The 18,426-nt window shown below is 45.7% G+C and overlaps 1 protein-coding gene across 1 annotated transcript in view; it reads left to right on the top strand.

Moving 5' to 3' along the window:
- Positions 1–681: 681 nt before the first annotated feature.
- LOC140206805 (NACHT, LRR and PYD domains-containing protein 3-like) overlaps positions 682–18,426 on the top strand; it is a 41,855-nt gene continuing 24,110 nt past the window's right edge. The window contains exons 1-3 of the mRNA XM_072275038.1: positions 682–763; positions 13,015–13,183; positions 18,236–18,332. Coding sequence (XP_072131139.1) covers positions 18,323–18,332 — 10 coding nt within the window. The 5' untranslated portion in view covers positions 682–763; positions 13,015–13,183; positions 18,236–18,322. The remainder of the gene's footprint in view (positions 764–13,014; positions 13,184–18,235; positions 18,333–18,426) is intronic.

The following is an 18,426-nucleotide window of genomic DNA, read 5'->3' as shown; positions in this document are numbered from 1 at the left end:
GTGCTCAGCTGTGTCCATAGATCTATGCTATTTCCTGCAGTCAAACGAAGAATAATAGCCGTAGGAAGTTGTAAAGTATCCGGATGGGATGCTTTCTATGGTACGTTCAGGGGCTAAGGTTACATTCAAACGTTCTTATTGTTTGTTGTAGCTTTGACATTTCAGGTTCACATATATACTGCATATAGTAGTATGTACTATTAATTCAGTATCTGTGTAATGCTGAAGAGCCATCAGTGATTGTTCTCGATCCCTTCTCCCAACTGGTTCTATCTGATCATTCCGTGCCATCTTGTTAAACCTCCTTCCAGCCTGTATCTCACCACGTCAATGATGTATATCTACCATCTTTCTTCTAACCTTTGCCTCATTCTGAAGTATTGTACTGCACTTTTACATCACTGAGCCTTCCAGGAGCTGTGTTTTTTTTTTTTTGTTCGATTAATTGATGTTTACTTGAATACAGCACAAGGCAGGATAAATGCAGCAGCCATTAAACCATTACATTTTAATTTCACCGTTACAAAATGGCTGCAGTGCTTTTTTTTTGTCATTATGAAACACGTAGCATATTATATTGAGTTTGTTATTTCCTTTCGCAATTATTTGCGGTGAGCTACTTCCTCCGTTTCCAGGGCAACAGCCCCCCGGAGCTGCAAGAAGTGTTGCACATGTTTCTCGCTCTGTGATCACCGTTACTTAGCGTAGAGACGGTGACCTCAGGAGCAACTGCAACAGAGTGATAGATGGACGAAAGGATGCTGTGAGTATTGACGGTATGGAATATATTACACCAGGGTCGGAGTGAACTGAAAACTAATAAATTGGTGTGGTGCAGCTGGCATTACACAAACCTGTTAAACAGCTTTGGCCGCCCCAAATATTTTGCAGTCAGATATCATCTGTGCAGTAAAACAAAGAGAGAAAAAAGACAATGTATTTTTGCAGGAATTCTACATTAAGATGGATAGACGATCGTTAGGTTCGTTTCTCCTCAGTTTGTGAATCGGAAATGCTAGGAACACCACGGCAATCGCTGATGCCAAAGTGTCACAGGGCAGTCATTGTGTAGGTTGTAATATTCGGATGGAGTCTTGGAGAATATGGAACGGGCAGTATATCGGTAATTCTATAGCTGGGATTAAAATGTTCACAGTCTGCAGTGATGCTGAAGATCGTGGCGATTGTCTGTCAAACAATTTGTAGTTTTACCAGAACATAACTATTTTGACCGAACTCAATGACAGCAAGCGAAGGGTGATGATTGAAGATGGATTTAGTAAATAGAGGCCTGTGACGAGTGTGATGTGTGTGTCAGTAATGATAGTGGGAGGAAAGAACGCTGTGAGCATTGACGGTATGGAAAGTATTACACCACCTTCTTCTTCTTCTTCTTCTTCTTCTTCTTCTTATTATTATTATTATTATTATTATTATTATTATTCTCCTTCTCCTTCTTCTTCTTCTCCTTCTCCTTCTTCTTCTTCTTCTTCTTCTTCTCCTTCTTCTTCTTCTTATTCTCCTTCTTCTTCTTCTTCTCCTTCTTCTTCTTCTCCTTCTTCTTCTTCTTATTCTCCTTCTTCTTCTTCTTCTTCTTCTTCTTCTTCTTCTTCTTCTTCTTCTTCTTCTTCTTCTTCTTCTTCTTCTTCTTCTTCTTCTTCTTCTTCTTCGGATATCCATCCCATAGGATGATGATGGTTCCTTTTAGTCAGTTAGTGGCGTTTATATTCCACTCCTCAGAAAGGAATAGCGTCTGCGTGAATGAGTTTTAGGTCAGTAGAGGGTTGCACAGGTCCAGACCCACCCTGTCGACATCCCCTCCCGGATCCTGCGGCACAGTGGGGTCCAAGACGCCTGGGGGAAGTTCTGTTGCAGTGAATGGCCAGACCAAACTTGGTCTGTATTACACCAGGGTCGGAATGAACTGTTAACCAGCAAATTGGTAGGGGTGGTGATTGCATCTCCACAGATATGTTGAACAGCTTTTGGGTGTCCCAAAATTTTGCAATTTTAATATCTCTGCATTAAAATAGACAAAAAAAAACCACTGTTGCCGGAAATGTAAAGCAAGAAGAAGAAAATGCTGGAATCGCTCAGCAGATCTGCAGCATCTTGGACAGCCCCATATCTGAAACTGGGTGTTCCACCATTTCTCTTTTCACAGATGTAGACTGAATTACTGAGCTCCCAATATCTTATACAGTATTTTACAATTTTACATTAAAAGCATTTCGTCCCAGCCACCCTGAGGAAAAAATGGCAGCCAACAGTGCTGAGCAAATTCTCGCTGACCAATAAGATAGTGAAGAAATGAGATCCGTTTAGCTGCTGGAGACAAGCAGGTTTATCTGCATCCTCTCACAATCTACAGACCGGTGAGCCAGCCTGAGCCCCGACCCAGGCAGAGCTTTGTTAGCTTCCAGTTCCACCTTAGTTTGAGAATCAGAAATGGCAGGAAAACCACGGCAAATCGCCGGCTGCAAAACGTCCCTATGATAAGGAGGGCGCTGGGGGCCGACCCAAATGCAAGACACAGACAATGAAGGACTAGGAACAGGACTTGACTAGAGAGCTGGGGAAGAACACAGACTTGGGCTGGGACATTGGCTGGGCAAGCGGGACTAGGACAAGGAAATGGGAACTAGGAGCCTGGGCTTGGACTCAATGCCGGAGAGTGGACAAGGACACAGAACCTGCTCTTGACTCGGGTTCGGACTCCGTAACTAGGCGAGGACATGACGTGGCTACAGGAATGGACATGGCTTGGCTTCTTCATGGCTTGGCTTCTTCGAGGCGAGGACATGACGAGGCTTCGGCTCGGACTCCGAGCCAGGGACTGGGCAAGGACCAAGAACCTATGCCTTGACTTGGGCTCGGACTCTGGAACTAAGCGAGGCTACAGGACGGAACGAGAGACTCCTTTCAAGACGAGGGAACTCCAGTACAGGACGAGGAGACTCCAGCACAGGACGAGGAACATGGGGAGGACGGGGCACATGGACAAGACGAGAACACGAAGCCTTGACTTGGTACTCAGGAACAGCCGAGCCTTGGACCTGGGACAACAGGAACCTCTGAACCCTGGACTTGGGACGACAGAAACGCAAAACATAGAGCACGGGAAGACGGATGATTTTCATTCCAGGACGAGGGAGATGTCCTCCTTTTTTAAACAAAGGGGCTTCCCTTCCTCCACCATCAACTCTGCTCTCAAGCACATCTCTCCCATTTCATTCACATCTACTCGCGCCCCATCCTCCCGCCACCCCACTAGGAATAGGGTTCCCCTAGTCCTCACCTACCACCCCACCAACCTCCGGGTCCAGCATATTATTCTCCGTAACTTCCGCCACCTTCAACGGGAACCCACCACTAAGCACATCTTTCCCTCCACCCACCCTTTCTGCTTTCCGCAGGGATCGCTCCCTAGGCGACTCCCTTGGCCAATCGTCCCTCCCCTCCCTCCCCACCGATCTCCTTCTTGGCACTTATCCTTGTAAGCGGAACAAGTGCCCTTACACTTCCTCCCTTACCACCATTCAGGGCTCCAGGCAGTCCTTCCAGGTGAGGCGACACTTCAGCTGTGAGTCGGCTGGGGTGATATACTGCGCCCGGTTCTCCCGATGCGACGTTCCATATATTGGCGAGATAAGGCGCAGACTGGGAGACCGTTTCGCTGAACACCTACGCTCTGTCCGCCAGAGAAAGCAGGATCTCCCAGTGGACATACATTTTAATTCCACGTCCCATTCCCATTCTCATATGTCTATGCACGGCCTCCTGTACTGTAAAGATGAAGCCACACTCAGGTTGGAGAAACAACTCCTTATATCCGTCTGGGTAACCTCCAACCTGATGGCATGAACATTGACTTCTCAAACTTCCGTTAAGGTCCCTCCTCCCCCTCGTACCCCATTCGTTGTTTATTTATTCATTATTATATAGTTATATTCTTTTTCTCTCTCTCCTTTTTCTCCCTCTGTCCCTCTCACTATACTCCTTGCCCAACCCCTGGGCTTCACCCCTCCCCCTTTCTTTCTCCCTTGGTCTCCCGTCCCATGATCCTCTCATATCCCTTTTTCCAATCAACTGTCCAGCTCTTGGCTCCATCCCTCCCCCTCCTGTCTTCTCCTGTCATTTTAGATGTCCCCCTCCCCCTCCAACTTTCAAATCCCTTACTCACTCTTCCTTCAGTTAGTCCTGACGAAGGGTCTGGGCCTGAAACGTCGACTGTACCTCTTCCTAGAGATGCTGCCTGGCCTGCTGCGTTCACCAGCAACTTTTAAGTGTGTTATATTGGTGATGACTTTGATTTGTATATTAATGTACATAGCCTGGTTAGCAAGTTGTGAGGCTAAACGAGGGAGTCTTGTGGATATTGCAATATGTTGGAATGTATTTGAAAGAGATGTTTGTCAGTTATGGAGATAGAACCGAGAGAAAGTAAATGGTTTGCAACTTGGACAAGTGAAAGATGGTGCATTTTGGACAGTAAACATGGTGGGCCTGATATGCTGAATGGCGGATCACCAAGTGTGGTGGCACAGAGCGAACTGGGATTACAAGGGTAAAGTTCGCTGAAAGCAGATCTACAGATATAGAGGGTGGAAAAGCAGGCTTTAATCATGCTGGCCTTCATCAGTCAGGCATTGAGTTTTGGATTACAGACATTACATTGTAGTTATACAAATAGCTGGTGAGGCTACAACGAGTATTCTGTACAGTTGTGATCACCCTATTGTATGAAAGATATTATCGAGCTGGAGAGGGCGCAGAAGAGATTGATGACGATGCTGCCTGGACTAGAGGGCCGTGTCATAGGGAGAGGTTGGCCGAGCTGGATCTTTATTCCAGAGAAGCAGAGGAGAATTTGGGTGACACTATAGGTTTATAAAATCAAGAAGGAGAAAGAAGTCGATAACCATCCCCTTTGTCTTGTTGACATTGGGAAAGTGGTTATTTGACTGGCTCCAGGCCTTAAGCTGTTTTCTCTGCCTGACATATCATTATTGTCACTGATGTGCCGCACCACAATCTGCCTTCGGGGAAAGTTTTCAATGTGGTTATTGTGTGTTTGGCCATTCAGACGTGTGTGAGCAGAGTGTACAACACGCAGCCGAGTTCACGGTAATGGGAATGGACGAGCGGTGCAACCTGACTGGCTGCGGTCTGTTGTCCAGGAAGCCCAAGGTGTGTTTAGATGGCTGACAAGGGATTTGTTCACCAATGTCTGTGGGACAATAGTGTTACCTGCCGAACTGAAGCTCAGAAACAACGTTCTGACACAAGTGTCCCTATTTTCTATGTGTGTCAGGCCAAGGGGAATGACAGATGCTGCGGCATCTGCCCTGCAGTGATTCGGTAGGTCAACTTATTGGTGAGCGCCCAGTGAGCAAGGATTGGAGTTTCTGATGTGTGCCGTTATCAGCCGTTCAAAGCACGCCATGCAGGTCCACCGGGCAGGAGTCGTTTTGTTCTGAATGTGTAGAGTTCGTTGGTACAGGGAGGATGGCGGCTGATTTGAAGCATGTGGGAACAGCAGCCTGGACGAGTGAATTGTTGACGATGAAGACATGAATGCGCTGATGTGCACACTGTATGCGAGCTCAGCCTGGATGGTTTCTGTCCCAACACCTCTGCAGATTCCTTATTTACGTCTGGTGTTACAGACATTGATTGCTCAGCTGTCGGGGGTGGGGGGGGTGTGCGGGGGGAGTTAGTTTTTTGTGGCTGGCTTGTATTGCATGTCTCGAAGCAGTGTTCAGAGCGCCAGGGAGGACAACGTCACTGGTACAGTCAAGTCTATTTTTTCCCTCACGTAGTCTGTCAAGTCCTTGATGCCCAGCCTCATACACCAGGCTGGACGGCGGAGAATCCACTAAGGCGTTCCCAGTCACCAGTGTCGTCAAACAGGGCTGTGTGCTCGCACCCACACTGTTCAGCATGATGTTTACTGCTATGCTGAATGATGTCTTCCAGGACAGTGATGCTGGAATCAGCCTCAAGTACAGAGTGGATGGGAAGCTCTTCAACCTGAGGAGACTTCAAGCTATTATCAAAGTGAAGTAGACTGTTCTGAGAGACTTCCTCTTTGTCAATGACTGCGCCCTGTATGCCGGCTCGGAGCCAGAGATGCAAGTCAATATGTACAAATTCTCCACGGCTTGTGACAACTTTGGACTCACCATCAATATCAAAAAGGCCGAAATCATGCACCAGCCTGCCCCTCATGCACAGTGCACAGAACCGAAAATCATAGTCAAAGGACAGAAACTACAGGCAGTGCACCAGTTTACTGACCTTGGCAGCACCCTGTCGCGACCAGTGACTATTGATACAGAAGTTAACTGCAGAATAGCGAAGGCAAGTTCTGCTTTCGGTAGACTGCGCTCCACTCTATGGGGACGTCGAGTAATCAGTCCAGCAACAAAACTGAAGGTCTACAGAGCAGTGGTACTCACTACCCTCCTGTATACCCGTGAAACATGGACTGTGTATCGAAGGAACGCAAGACAGCTCATCCATTTCCACATGACCTGTCTTTGCAGAATATTACGCATTAGATGGCAAGACAATGTACCAGACACTGAAGTTCTCTTTAGTGCAAGTCTACCATCAGTGTAAACACTGCTGATGAGAGTATAGACCCGGTGGGCAGGTTATTCATCCGTAAGCCGGACGAGCCGGACGAGCTCCTTTTGGGAACTCGCTGCTGGATGACGCTCTCATGGAGGGCAGAAGAAACGTTACAAAGACACACTAAAGGCCTCCTTGAAGTGGCTTGACATAGACACGACCTCCTGGGAAACGCTGGCACAAAACCGCCCGACCTAGCGCGGCCGCGTCAACAAGGGCTGTCAAGCTTACGAAGCAAGGCGCATTGCTGAAGGACAACATAAGCGGGAGCTGCGCAAGTCCAGAGCTACTAGCGAAACTACATGTGCCAGGACATTCCGTTCCCGACTTGGCCTGATCAGTCACCTTCAGACACACGGAATCCAGTCTCAAAATGACTAATGATGTCGAGGTCTTCATCGACGACGATGGACCAAATACATACACCAGGGCTCGTTTCCCAGGGTTGTGGAGTCCGATGAAGGCACCTGAGAGATGAAGGTTCAATGTAGTATCTAAGAGATGTTTGAGCAGGTAGATAGGTGAGGGAGGTATAGAGGGCTATGGTCCGGATGCAGGAGGATGGGACGAGACCGAACATGGCACGGACTGGATGGGCTAATAGGAATATGTAACTGGCAGTGATTGTGCTTCGGTCTACGTTGGTGCCTTCACTGATGCTGCGGGATGTTCCTCCTTCAGCAAAGAAGCAGACGTCTCCGGGGGCTGGATATTGGTAGCGTGAATCTCTCGGTGTGAGATGTGGGAACACCCAGCGTCAGATGTGGAAGAGATGTGCGAGGCTCTCGGTGTGGGCTGTGACCCTCCGAGGTTGGATTCGGGAATAGAAACATAGAAACATAGAAAATAGGTGCAGGAGTAGGCCATTCGGCCCTTCGAGCCTGCACCGCCATTTATTATGATCATGGCTGATCATCCAACTCAGAACACCGCCCCAGCCTTCCCTCCATAGCCCCTGATCCCCGTAGCCACAAGGGCCATATCTAACTCCCTCTTAAATATAGCCAATGAACTGGCCTCAACTGTTTCCTGTGGCAGAGAATTCCACAGATTCACCACTCTCTGTGTGAAGAAGTTTTTCCTAATCTCGGTCCTAAAAGGCTTCCCCTCTATCCTCAAACTGTGACCCCTCGTTCTGGACTTCCCCAACATCGGGAACAATCTTCCTGCATCTAGCCTGTCCAATCCCTTTAGGATCTTACACGTTTCAATCAGATCCCCTCTCAATCTTCTAAATTCCAACGAGTACAAGCCCAGTTCATCCAGTCTTTCTTCATATGAAAGTCCTGCCATCCCAGGAATCAATCTGGTGAACCTTCTCTGTTCTCCCTCTATGGCAAGGATGTCTTTCCTCAGATTAGGGGACCAAAACTGCACACAATACTCCAGGTGTGGTCTCACCAAGGCCTTGTACAACTGCAGTAGTACCTCCCTGCTCCTGTACTCAAATCCTCTCGCTATAAATGCCAGCATGCCATTCGCCTTTTTCACCGCCTGCTGTACCTGCATGCCCACTTTCAATGACTGGTGTATAATGACACCCAGGTCTCGTTGCACCTCCCATTTTCCCAATCGGCCACCATTCAGATAATAATCTGTTTTCCTATTTTTGCCACCGAAGTGGATAACTTCACATTTATCCACATTAAATTGCATCTGCCATGAATTTGCCCACTCACCCAACATATCCAAGTCACCCTGCATCCTCTTAGCATCCTCCTCACAGCTAACACTGCCGCCCAGCTTCGTGTCATCCGAAAACTTGGAGATGCTGAATTTAATTCCCTCATCCAAGTCATTAATATATATTGTAAACAACTGGGGTCCCAGCTCTGAGCCTTGCGGTACCCCACTAGTCACCGCCTGCCATTCTGAAAAGGTCCCGTTTATTCCCACTCTTTGCTTCCTGTCTGCTAACCAACTCTCCACCCACACCAATACCTTACCCCCAATACCGTGTGCCTTAAGTTTGCACACTAATCTCCTGTGTGGGACCTTGTCAAAAGCCTTCTGAAAATCCAAATATACCACATCCACTGGTTCTCCCCTATCCACTCTACTAGTTACTTCCTCAAAAAATTCTATGAGATTCGTCAGACATGATTTTCCTTTCACAAATCCATGCTGACTTTGTCCGATCATTTCACCGCTTTCCAAATGTGCTGTTATCACATCCTTGATAACTGACTCCAGCAGTTTCCCCACCACCGACGTTAGGCTAACCAATCTATAATTCCCCGGTTTCTCTCTCTCTCCTTTTTTAAAAAAGTGGAGTTACATTAGCCACCCTCCAATCCTCAGGAACTAGTCCAGAATCTAACGAGTTTTGAAAAATTATCACTAATGCATCCACTATTTCTTGGGCTACTTCCTTAAGCACCCAGGGATGCAGACCATCTGGCCCTGGGGATTTATCTGCCTTCAATCCCTTCAATTTACCTAAAACCACTTCCCTACTAACATGTATTTCGCTCAGTTCCTCCATCTCACTGGACCCTCTGTCCCCTACTATTTCTGGAAGATTATTTATGTCCTCCTTAGTGAAGACAGAACCAAAGTAATTATTCCATTGGTCTGCCATGTCCTTGCTCCCCATAATCAATTCACCTGTTTCTGTCTGCAGGGGACCTACATTTGTCTTTACCAGTCTTTTCCTTTTTACATATCTATAAAAGCTTTTACAGTCCGTTTTTATGTTGCCTGCCAGTTTTCTCTCATAATCATTTTTCCCCTTCCTAATTAAGCCCTTTGTCCTCCTCTGCTGAACTCTGAATTTCTCCCAGTCCTCAGGTGAGCCACTTTCTCTGGCTAATTTGTATGCTTCTTCTTTGGAATTGATACTATCCCTAATTTCTCTTGTCAGCCACGGGTGCACTACCTTCCTTGATTTATTCTTTTGCCAAACTGGAATGAACATTTGTTGCAGTTCATCCATGCAACCTTTAAATGCTTGCCATTGCATATCCATCGTCAATCCTTTAAGTGTCATTTTCCAGTCTATCTTAGCTAATTCACTTCTCATACCTTCAAAGTTACCCCTCTTTAAATTCAGAACCTTTGTTTCTGAATTAACTATGTCACTCTCCATCTTAATGAAGAATTCCACCATATTATGGTCACTCTTACCCAAGGGGCCTCTCACAACAAGATCGCTAATTAACCCTTCCTCATTGCTCAAAACCCAGTCCAGAATAGCCTGCTCTCTAGTCGGTTCCTCGACATGTTGGTTCAAAAAACCATCCCGCATACATTCCAAGAAATCCTCTTCCTCAGCATCTTTACCAATTTGGTTCACCCAATCTACATGTAGATTGAAATCACCCATTATAACTGCTGTTCCTTTATTGCACACATTTCTAATTTCCTGTTTAATACCATCTCCAACCTCACTACTACTGTTAGGTGGCCTGTACACAACTCCCACCAGCGTCTTCTGCCCCTTAGTGTTACGCAGCTCCACCCATACCGATTCCACATCTTCCCGGCTTATGTCCTATTGTGTTAATCTCTTCTTTGACCAGCAACGCCACCCCATCTCCCCTTCCTTCATGTCTATCCCTCCTGAATATCGAATATCCCTGAACGTTGAGCTCCCATCCCTGGTCACCCTGGAGCCATGTCTCTGTGATCCCAACTATATCATAATCATTAATAACAATCAGCACTTTCAATTCATCCACCTTATACGAATGCTCCTTGCATTGACACACAAAGCCTTCAGGCGCTCTTTTACAACTCTCTTAGCCCTTATACAATTATACTGAAAAGTGGCCCTTTTTAATGCTTGCCCTTGATTTGTCGGCCTGCCACTTTTACTTTTCTCCATAGTACTTTTTGTTTCTACCCTCACTTTACACCCCTCTGCCTCTCTGCACTGGTTCCCATCCCCCTGTAGTGAACTAACCTCCTCACGCCTAGCCTCTTTAATTTGATTCCCACCCCCCAACCATTCTAGTTTAAAGTCACCTCAGCAGCCCCCGCTAATCTCCCTGCCAGGATATTGGTCCCCCTAGGATTCAAGTGCAACCCGTCCTTTTTGTACAGGTCACGCCTGCGCCAAAAGAGGTCCCAATGATCCAAAAACTTGAATCCCTGCCCCCTGCTCCAATCCCTCAGCCACGCATTTATCCTCCACCTCATCGCATTCCTACTCTCACTGTCGCGTGGCACAGGCAGTAATCCCGAGATTACTACCTTTGCGGTCCTTTTTCTCAACTCCCTTCCTAGCTCCCTATATTCTCCTTTCAGGACCTCATCCCTTTTCCTACCTATGTCATTGGTACCTATATGTACCACGACCTCTGGCTCCTCACCCTCCAACTTCAGGATATCTTGGACACGATCAGAAATATCCCGGACCCTGGCACCAGGGAGGCAAACTACCATCCGGGTCTCTGGACTGCGTCCACAGAATCGCCTATCTGACCCTCTTACTATCGAGTCCCCTATCACAACTGCCCTCCTCTTCCTTGCCCTACCCTTCTGAGCTACAGGGCCAGACTCGCATGTTTTGACCCAGATAAAATGCATCAGGGGATCAAGTTGTCTGGGTTTATGAGATGTTCAGCGAGTATTTCTGTTCTGGGTTCAGATATTTGGTTCTGCACTTCCTTTGGAAGCAAAGCAGGGAATGAATTCCCATTCCATCCCTCACAAGGAGAGGCTGTGATTAAATGCGCTGTTTTGTGTTTGCACCAGTAGAAATAGACCGGGGTTTCAGAATTCAATTCACGTTTGGAAATTCCCCTCACTGCCACCTGTCTATCTGCCAGTGGAAGTCAAAGAGAAACTCCAGATGCTGGAGAGAGAACAGAATATAGCACAGTGCATCACAGGAACAGACGCTTTGGCCACAATGGTGTGCCAAACCAGCTGAAAAGTAAATAAACCCCACTCCCCGCCCAAAAAAAAGAGCTAATGATTCCTACCTACACAATGTCCATATCCTCTCAATCTTCCTCACACCCATGGGGCTATCGAAACATCTCTTAAAACCCTCCAGTGTATTTGCTTCCATCACCATAACAGACAGAGCATTCCAGGCATCCACACCTCTCTGATGTAAAACAACTTACCCTTACATTTCCTTCGCACCTACTCCCTCACACCTTCATTGCATGTCCTCTGGTATTAGACATTTCTACACAAAAAAATGATGCTCCCTGTCTACTCTATCTATGTCTTTCATAATCTTATAAACCTCTATCAGATCTTCCCTCAGTCCACACCGCTACATGGAGAACAACCCATGACTTTCCACTAAAAACTGTATGATGTTTGATCCGTTCTGACGAAAGATTAGGAAACCGAATCGCTAGTATTTTTCCTCTCCCACACAGCTGTTCCTTACCAGCTGAGCGTTTCTAGTGATTCCAGTTACTCTTTATTACATTCACCCTGGAACATTATAAATCTCCTGCGAGTGGACCAGTGCACCTGCGCTCGTTTTGTGAGAGTTGATAGAAGAGGAAGGAAACCAGAGCTTTTCCCAGTACATTATCCTGGTACATATCGTCCTGTTTTCCCTGGAAATGTATTCAGTACAGTTGTTGCTAACAAGCTTCACAAAAATAATGTGAGGAATGATAAGCATTATGCATGAGGAGCATTTGATGGCCCTGGGCCTGTGTTCAGAGGCGCTTAGAGGGATGGCGATTGAGTGTTGTTGGGGGGAGGTGAAGTTAAGACAGGAGTGATTATTTACACCAACTGAATAACAGCAAGTATGGATGCAGTGGGAATGGAGAAAACGTCTTGATTAGACGGAGAGTTTGGGATCTGAGTGTGCTGCCTCAGAATATGAAGCTTCACTTTAAAACTGAGATGACAGCAATTATTTAGCCAAATGTTGGTTGATCTGTGGAATTTGATGTCATAAAATGTAGTGGAGGCTACCGTTGGGTATATTCATGTTCTGGATTGCTAGATAGGTGAGAGTTATAGCAGGGAAGCAAGAATACGGTGTTGGAAGAAAAAAATCCTCCATGATTGATTATGGAGCAGAATAGAATGACCGTATCCCCTAAATCTACTCCTACGTATTATGACACATATTATACCATGACTGAACGATGACTTATTTGTATCCTATCACAAACAACAGAAAGTCTGCAGATTCTGGAGATCCAAACAACAGACACAAAATGCTGGAGGAACTCAGCAGGCCAGGCAGCGGCTATGGAAGAGAGAAAAGTCGACTTACAGAAGCTGACTGGCCTGATGAGTTCCTCCAGCATTTTGGTTTATAAAATGTGACGGACAGTTACAGATTTCTTCACTCGGATAATTATGTATGAGTTCAAGATTTAAATTTCAATGAGTTTAATGGTTTATTCTCCTTTGTATTAGTAATATGCTTCATTATCTCTCTGTTTAAAGTTAGATCTGGGCTGAGAGAGATATTGGAAGAAACGCCCACGACTGGAAGAAAACCTCAGCTGAAGATGAGGGAACAGCAGCAAGTGAACCAGCTCGATGACTGAGAGCACCAACTGAAGAGAACCATTCTGACTCAGGGTTTCCATTGATTCACTCAGGGGAAAGTTTGGTGAGTCTTATTTACTCAAACTCTAGTCCCTTAGACATTACATTTCTGTACCAAGGCTGGTAGGAAATAGACAATAGACAATAGGTGCAGGGGTAGCCCATTCGGCCCTTCGAGCCAGCAACGCCATTCCCTGTGATCATGGCTGATCATCCACAATCAGTATCCAGTTCCTGCCTTATCCCCACAACCTTTGATTCCACTATCTTTAAGAGCTCTATCCATCTCTTTCTTGGAAGCATCCAGAGACTTGGCCTCCACGGCCTTTTGGGGCAGAGCATTCCATATATCCACCACTCTCTGGGTGAAAAAGTTTTTCCTCAACTCCGTTCTAAATGGCCTACCCCTTATTCTTAAACTGTGGCCTCTGGTTGTGGGCTCACCCATCGGTGGGAACATGCTTCCTGCCTCCAGCGTGTCCAATCCCTTAATAATCTTATATGTTTCAATAAGATCCCCTCTCAGCCTTCTAAATTCCAGAGTATACAAGCCCAGTCTCTCCAATCTTTCGACATATGACAGTTCTGCCATCCTGGGAATTAACCTTGTGAACCTACGCTGCACTCCCTCAATAGCATGAATGTCCTTCCTCAAATTTGGAGATCAAAACTGCACACAGTACTCCAGCTGTAGTCTCACCAGGGCTCTGTACAGCTGCAGAAGGGCCTCTTTGCTCTTATACTCAATTCCCCTTGTTATGAAGGCCAGCATGCCGTTAGCTTTCTTCACTGCCTGCTGTACTTGCATGCTTGCTTTCAATGACTGATGTACAAGAACACCTAGATCTCATTGTACTTCCCCTTTTCCTAACTGGACTCTATTTAGATAATAATCTGCCTCCCTGTTCTTACCACCAAAGTGGATAACCTCACATTTATCCACATTAAACTGCATCTGCCATGCATCTTCCCACTCACCCAGCCTGTCCAAGTCACCCTGCATTCTCATAACAGCATCCTCACGTTTCACACTGCCACCCAGCTTTGTGTCATCGGCAAATTTGCTAATGTTACTTTTAATTCCCTCATCTAAATCATTAATATATATTGTAAACAGCTGCGGTCCAAGCACTGAACCCTGTGGTACCCCACTGGTCACCGCCTGCCATTCCGAATGGGACCCATTAAATGCTACGCTTTGTTTTCTGTCAGCCAGCCAATTTTCAATCCATGTCACTACTCTGCCCCCAATACCATGTGCCCTAATTTTGCCCGCTAATCTCCTATGTGGGACTTTATCAAAGGCTTTCTGAAAGTCCAGGTACATTACATCCACTGGCTCTCCCTTGTCCATTTTCATAGTTACATCCTCAAAAAATTCCAGAAGATTAGCAAGCACGATTTCCCCTTCGTAAATCCATGCTGACTCGGACCGATCCTGTTACTGCTATCCAGATGTGTCGTATTTTCATCTTTTATAATTGACTCCAGCATCTTTCCCACCATCGACGTCAGGCTAACCGGTGGATAATTCCCTGTTTTCTCTCTTCCTCCCTTCCTGAAGAGAGGGACAACATTAGCCTCCCTCCAATCCACGGAACTGATCTTGAATCTATAGAACATTGGAAAATGATTACCAATGCTTCCACGATTTCTAAACCCACCTCCTTAAGTACCCTGGGATGCAGGCCATCAGGTCCTCGGGACTTACCAGCCTTCAGACCCAACAGTTTATCCAACACCATTTCCTGCTCAATATAAATTTCCTTCAGTTCATCCATTACCCTAGGTCTTTTGTCCACTATTATATCTGGGAGATTGTTTGTGTCTTCCCTAGTGAAGTCAGATCCAAAATACTTGTTCAATTTGTCTGCCATTTCCTTGTTCCTTGTGAATAGCTGGAGTGAGACTGAATAATCCTAGAAATAACATGTATGCCTCTATCAGACCTAGCTGCAATCACTCCAGATCTACTAATGTGCTGTCAGTATCAGCTCTGCGAAACCACGCCCATTCCCTCATATTGTTTGCTCATTTCAAACTCTCATCAGTTCTGTTTCCTTGCTATTCTGTGTTAGATCAAAATTATCTCAAAACGCGTTGAGAATTTTTGCCTTTATAAGACACCACAGTTGTTTCCTGCTGTAGTGATTGCACAAATGTGGAATTACCGTGAACTACAGCAGCATGTCATTGATTCCTCTGGCTATTGCAAGCTGCAATGATATACTTGCCCTCCAGTATATCGTCACGCAAGCCTTTGCTAAGGGCAAACACTCTTGAAGCCAAATGTCCCAGCATCGCATTTCACTCAGTAATTTGCATTTACATACGCTGTCATCATCAAACGCTTTTCTACTAATAAATTGTACGTACCTGTGACTAAGCAGAATAACTTCCAATGAAGTTATGTTCCCATTTGACCCTGTACCAAATGCATGGGTTATATCTGTAGTTGAGATGAGCAAATGTTCTTGGAGGCTGGTCAGCTGGAGCTGCGGGGGTCGGCTTAAACTCAGTAGTTGTGGGATGGAAACCAGAGTGTTTGGTCAGATGACAGAACAGTTGAAATAAAGGCAGATGCAATGTTGAGAGAGACTGTGGATGGATCGGTTGTGGGCAGGGCATAATGTAGTCGGTTGGAAATGTGTTTACTTCAATAAAATAAGTATTAAAAATAAGAGTAACTTAGAGCATGGTTCAGTACATGGATGGTACATGTTATAACCATTTCACAGACCTGACTGTTACAAGGGCAGAATTGAAGTTTGATGTTTCAGGTTTTATTTGGGGGGGGGAGTGAAATGGGGAGAATTGTCTTTACTAATTAGGGATGGTATCACAGGTACATAAAGAGAGGACATCCATGTGGGTGAAAGTCCGAAACGGGAAGGGGGATATCATTCTGAAATTATTCTATAGGCCTTCCCCAAAGCCACCGGTATAACGAGAGCAGATAACTTGGCAGTTTTGGGAAAGCTGCAGAAGCAACAAGGTTGTTATCATTGTTGACCTCCACTTTCCTGATGTTGATTCCACTTCCTTGTTCCAAAATGTGTCAATGGGGCAGAGTGCGTTGTGTGTCCAGGAAGGATTCTTGACATAGTTTGTGGATGGGCTAACTGGAGGAGTTGCCGTACTGCATCTAGTATGAGGCAATGATGCTGGTGTGGTGACAGATGTCACGATGGGTGACCTTCTTGAGATAGTGACCACAACATCCCAACTTTTATTATGATCGTGGACAAGGATAGTAGCAGACGATATGAGGCAGTATTTAATTAGTGAGTGGATAATTACAATGGTATTCGGAGCAGTTTAGGAGTGTAAATAGGGAGAACATTTTCAAAGGGAAATGCACAATGAAACTGTGAAGGTTGTTTCAGGAACACTTGTATGCGGTTCGGGGTCGATTTGTTCCACACACAGTTAAAGAATGTTTATATAAACGAACCGTGGTTCACAAGTGATGGGAACATTTGAGCAAGAGGGAAAAGGAAGCATTCTTTAGATTTAGGAAGCAACATTCAATCAAGGCTCTAGAGAATTATAAGGAAGCCTAGAAGGAGCTTAAGAAGTGACTTAGAGGTCAAAGGGAACTTGAGAAGTCGCTGGGAAGTAGGATGAAAGGAAGCCTAAGGCGTTCTACATGTGGGTGAAGAAGAGGAGGGTGAATAGATTGAGGGCAGGATTACACAGGAGCAAAGGTGGAAACGTGCCTGGAGGATGCGGTGATAGGCGAGGTGTTTAATGAATGTTTTGCTTCAGAGTTACCAATGAGATGGAAAGTGATTGCGACGTTAACATAGCAGCATGGCAATATTGAGAAAGAGATGTTGTTCAATCTACCAATATACACCACGTTACTACAGGAAGTGAGGGGGGAAGGTTACGGGGCACTGACAATGATCATTGAATCCACTATGGCCACAGGCATAGTAACACATGATTGGAGACTGTCAAATTATGTTCTGTAATTCAATAAAGCAAATGGGTTTAATCCTGGGGATTATAGACCAGTGAGTGTTACATCGGGGGTAGGCCAACCCTTGGAAGGGATACTTGGGGGCAGCATTTGGAGAAGCATAATTTTACTACGGGTTGCCATTTTGGCTTTTGGAGGGTAAGTGGAAAAAATGGAAGGAGAGGTGCCGGAGCTATTTTTCCACAACATGGCCCAGTCACACACAGAATATAAACCAACATTTGGTTTGACAGATGTGATCAGGAGTTATGGCATTGTGCATGGAAAGTTGTGTTCAACAATACTTTTTAAAGATTTTTGAAGATGATTGTCCATGAGGGTGGGGGAGTGGATGTTGTACATTGAACTCCAGTAAAGCCTTTGGCAAGATACCTCATGACGGCTTGGTCTGGAAGATAAGGTCACATGCAGTACAGAGAGGGAAGGTTAGATGGATTCAAAAATTGCATAGAAGATATCAAGAAAAGAGTGGTGGTTGGAGGTTTCTCCTCCAAATGGAGGCGGGTAACTAGTTGTGTGCCGCAAATCCACAAGTTGGGACATGTGATATTCGCTATTTGATAGCAGTGATTTGAATGCAAGTGCACAAGGCTTGACCAGTAAGTCCGCGGATGACACAAATTTAGTAGATGGTATTCAATGTGAAGCTTATCGTAGTTTATAGGGGATCTGAATGGGCAGAGGAGTGGTAAATAGATTGTAAAACCAACACGAGCAGCAACGGTTTCATGCAGAGGTTGGTGATGATGTCGAGGGACCTGCCAGAGGAATGAGGCAGGCACAATTGTATAATTCTAGAAGCAAATGGGATGTGAAGATGGAATTAAGAGGCCAGGAGGAAAATGGGTCCAATTTAGGAAATTAAGACCATCTCTGTGGGCACTTTGGTCAGCATTGTCTCGATGGGCTGAAGGGTATGTATCTGTGCTCTGTTGCTCTGTGACTCTATCAGTAGGATGCGCCAAATATTACTGAACAGACATACAGACATGGTGTGAGAGTTGATGTTAATAGTGAATGTTTCGCCCCTAAGCGAACTGCTGCTCTGGTACAGAGGATGGCGATACTGTCACATTTGCAAAGCAGTTCTACTCTCTCTGACTCACTGCCCGCTTGTTGTGTGTAATTCAGGGCATCACCAGCAGGTGGAGCTGTTCTGCACCGCGACAAACGTGTAAACAAGACGACGACAATCAACAATCGTCAGTCAGAATCAGAATGGCTACAGGTACGTTCACTGGGATATTTTTCATTAAACTTCTTCCCTGTTGGTGCACAATAGCTCAGATGAAGAAACTTACTCAGGCGCTAACAGGGCAGAG

This window comes from Mobula birostris, chromosome 13, assembly GCF_030028105.1.
Source record: "Mobula birostris isolate sMobBir1 chromosome 13, sMobBir1.hap1, whole genome shotgun sequence".
Classification (NCBI taxonomy): Eukaryota; Metazoa; Chordata; class Chondrichthyes; order Myliobatiformes; family Myliobatidae; genus Mobula; species Mobula birostris.
Note: the sequence above shows the minus strand (reverse complement) of the source record. Positions and strands in the feature narration are given on the sequence as shown.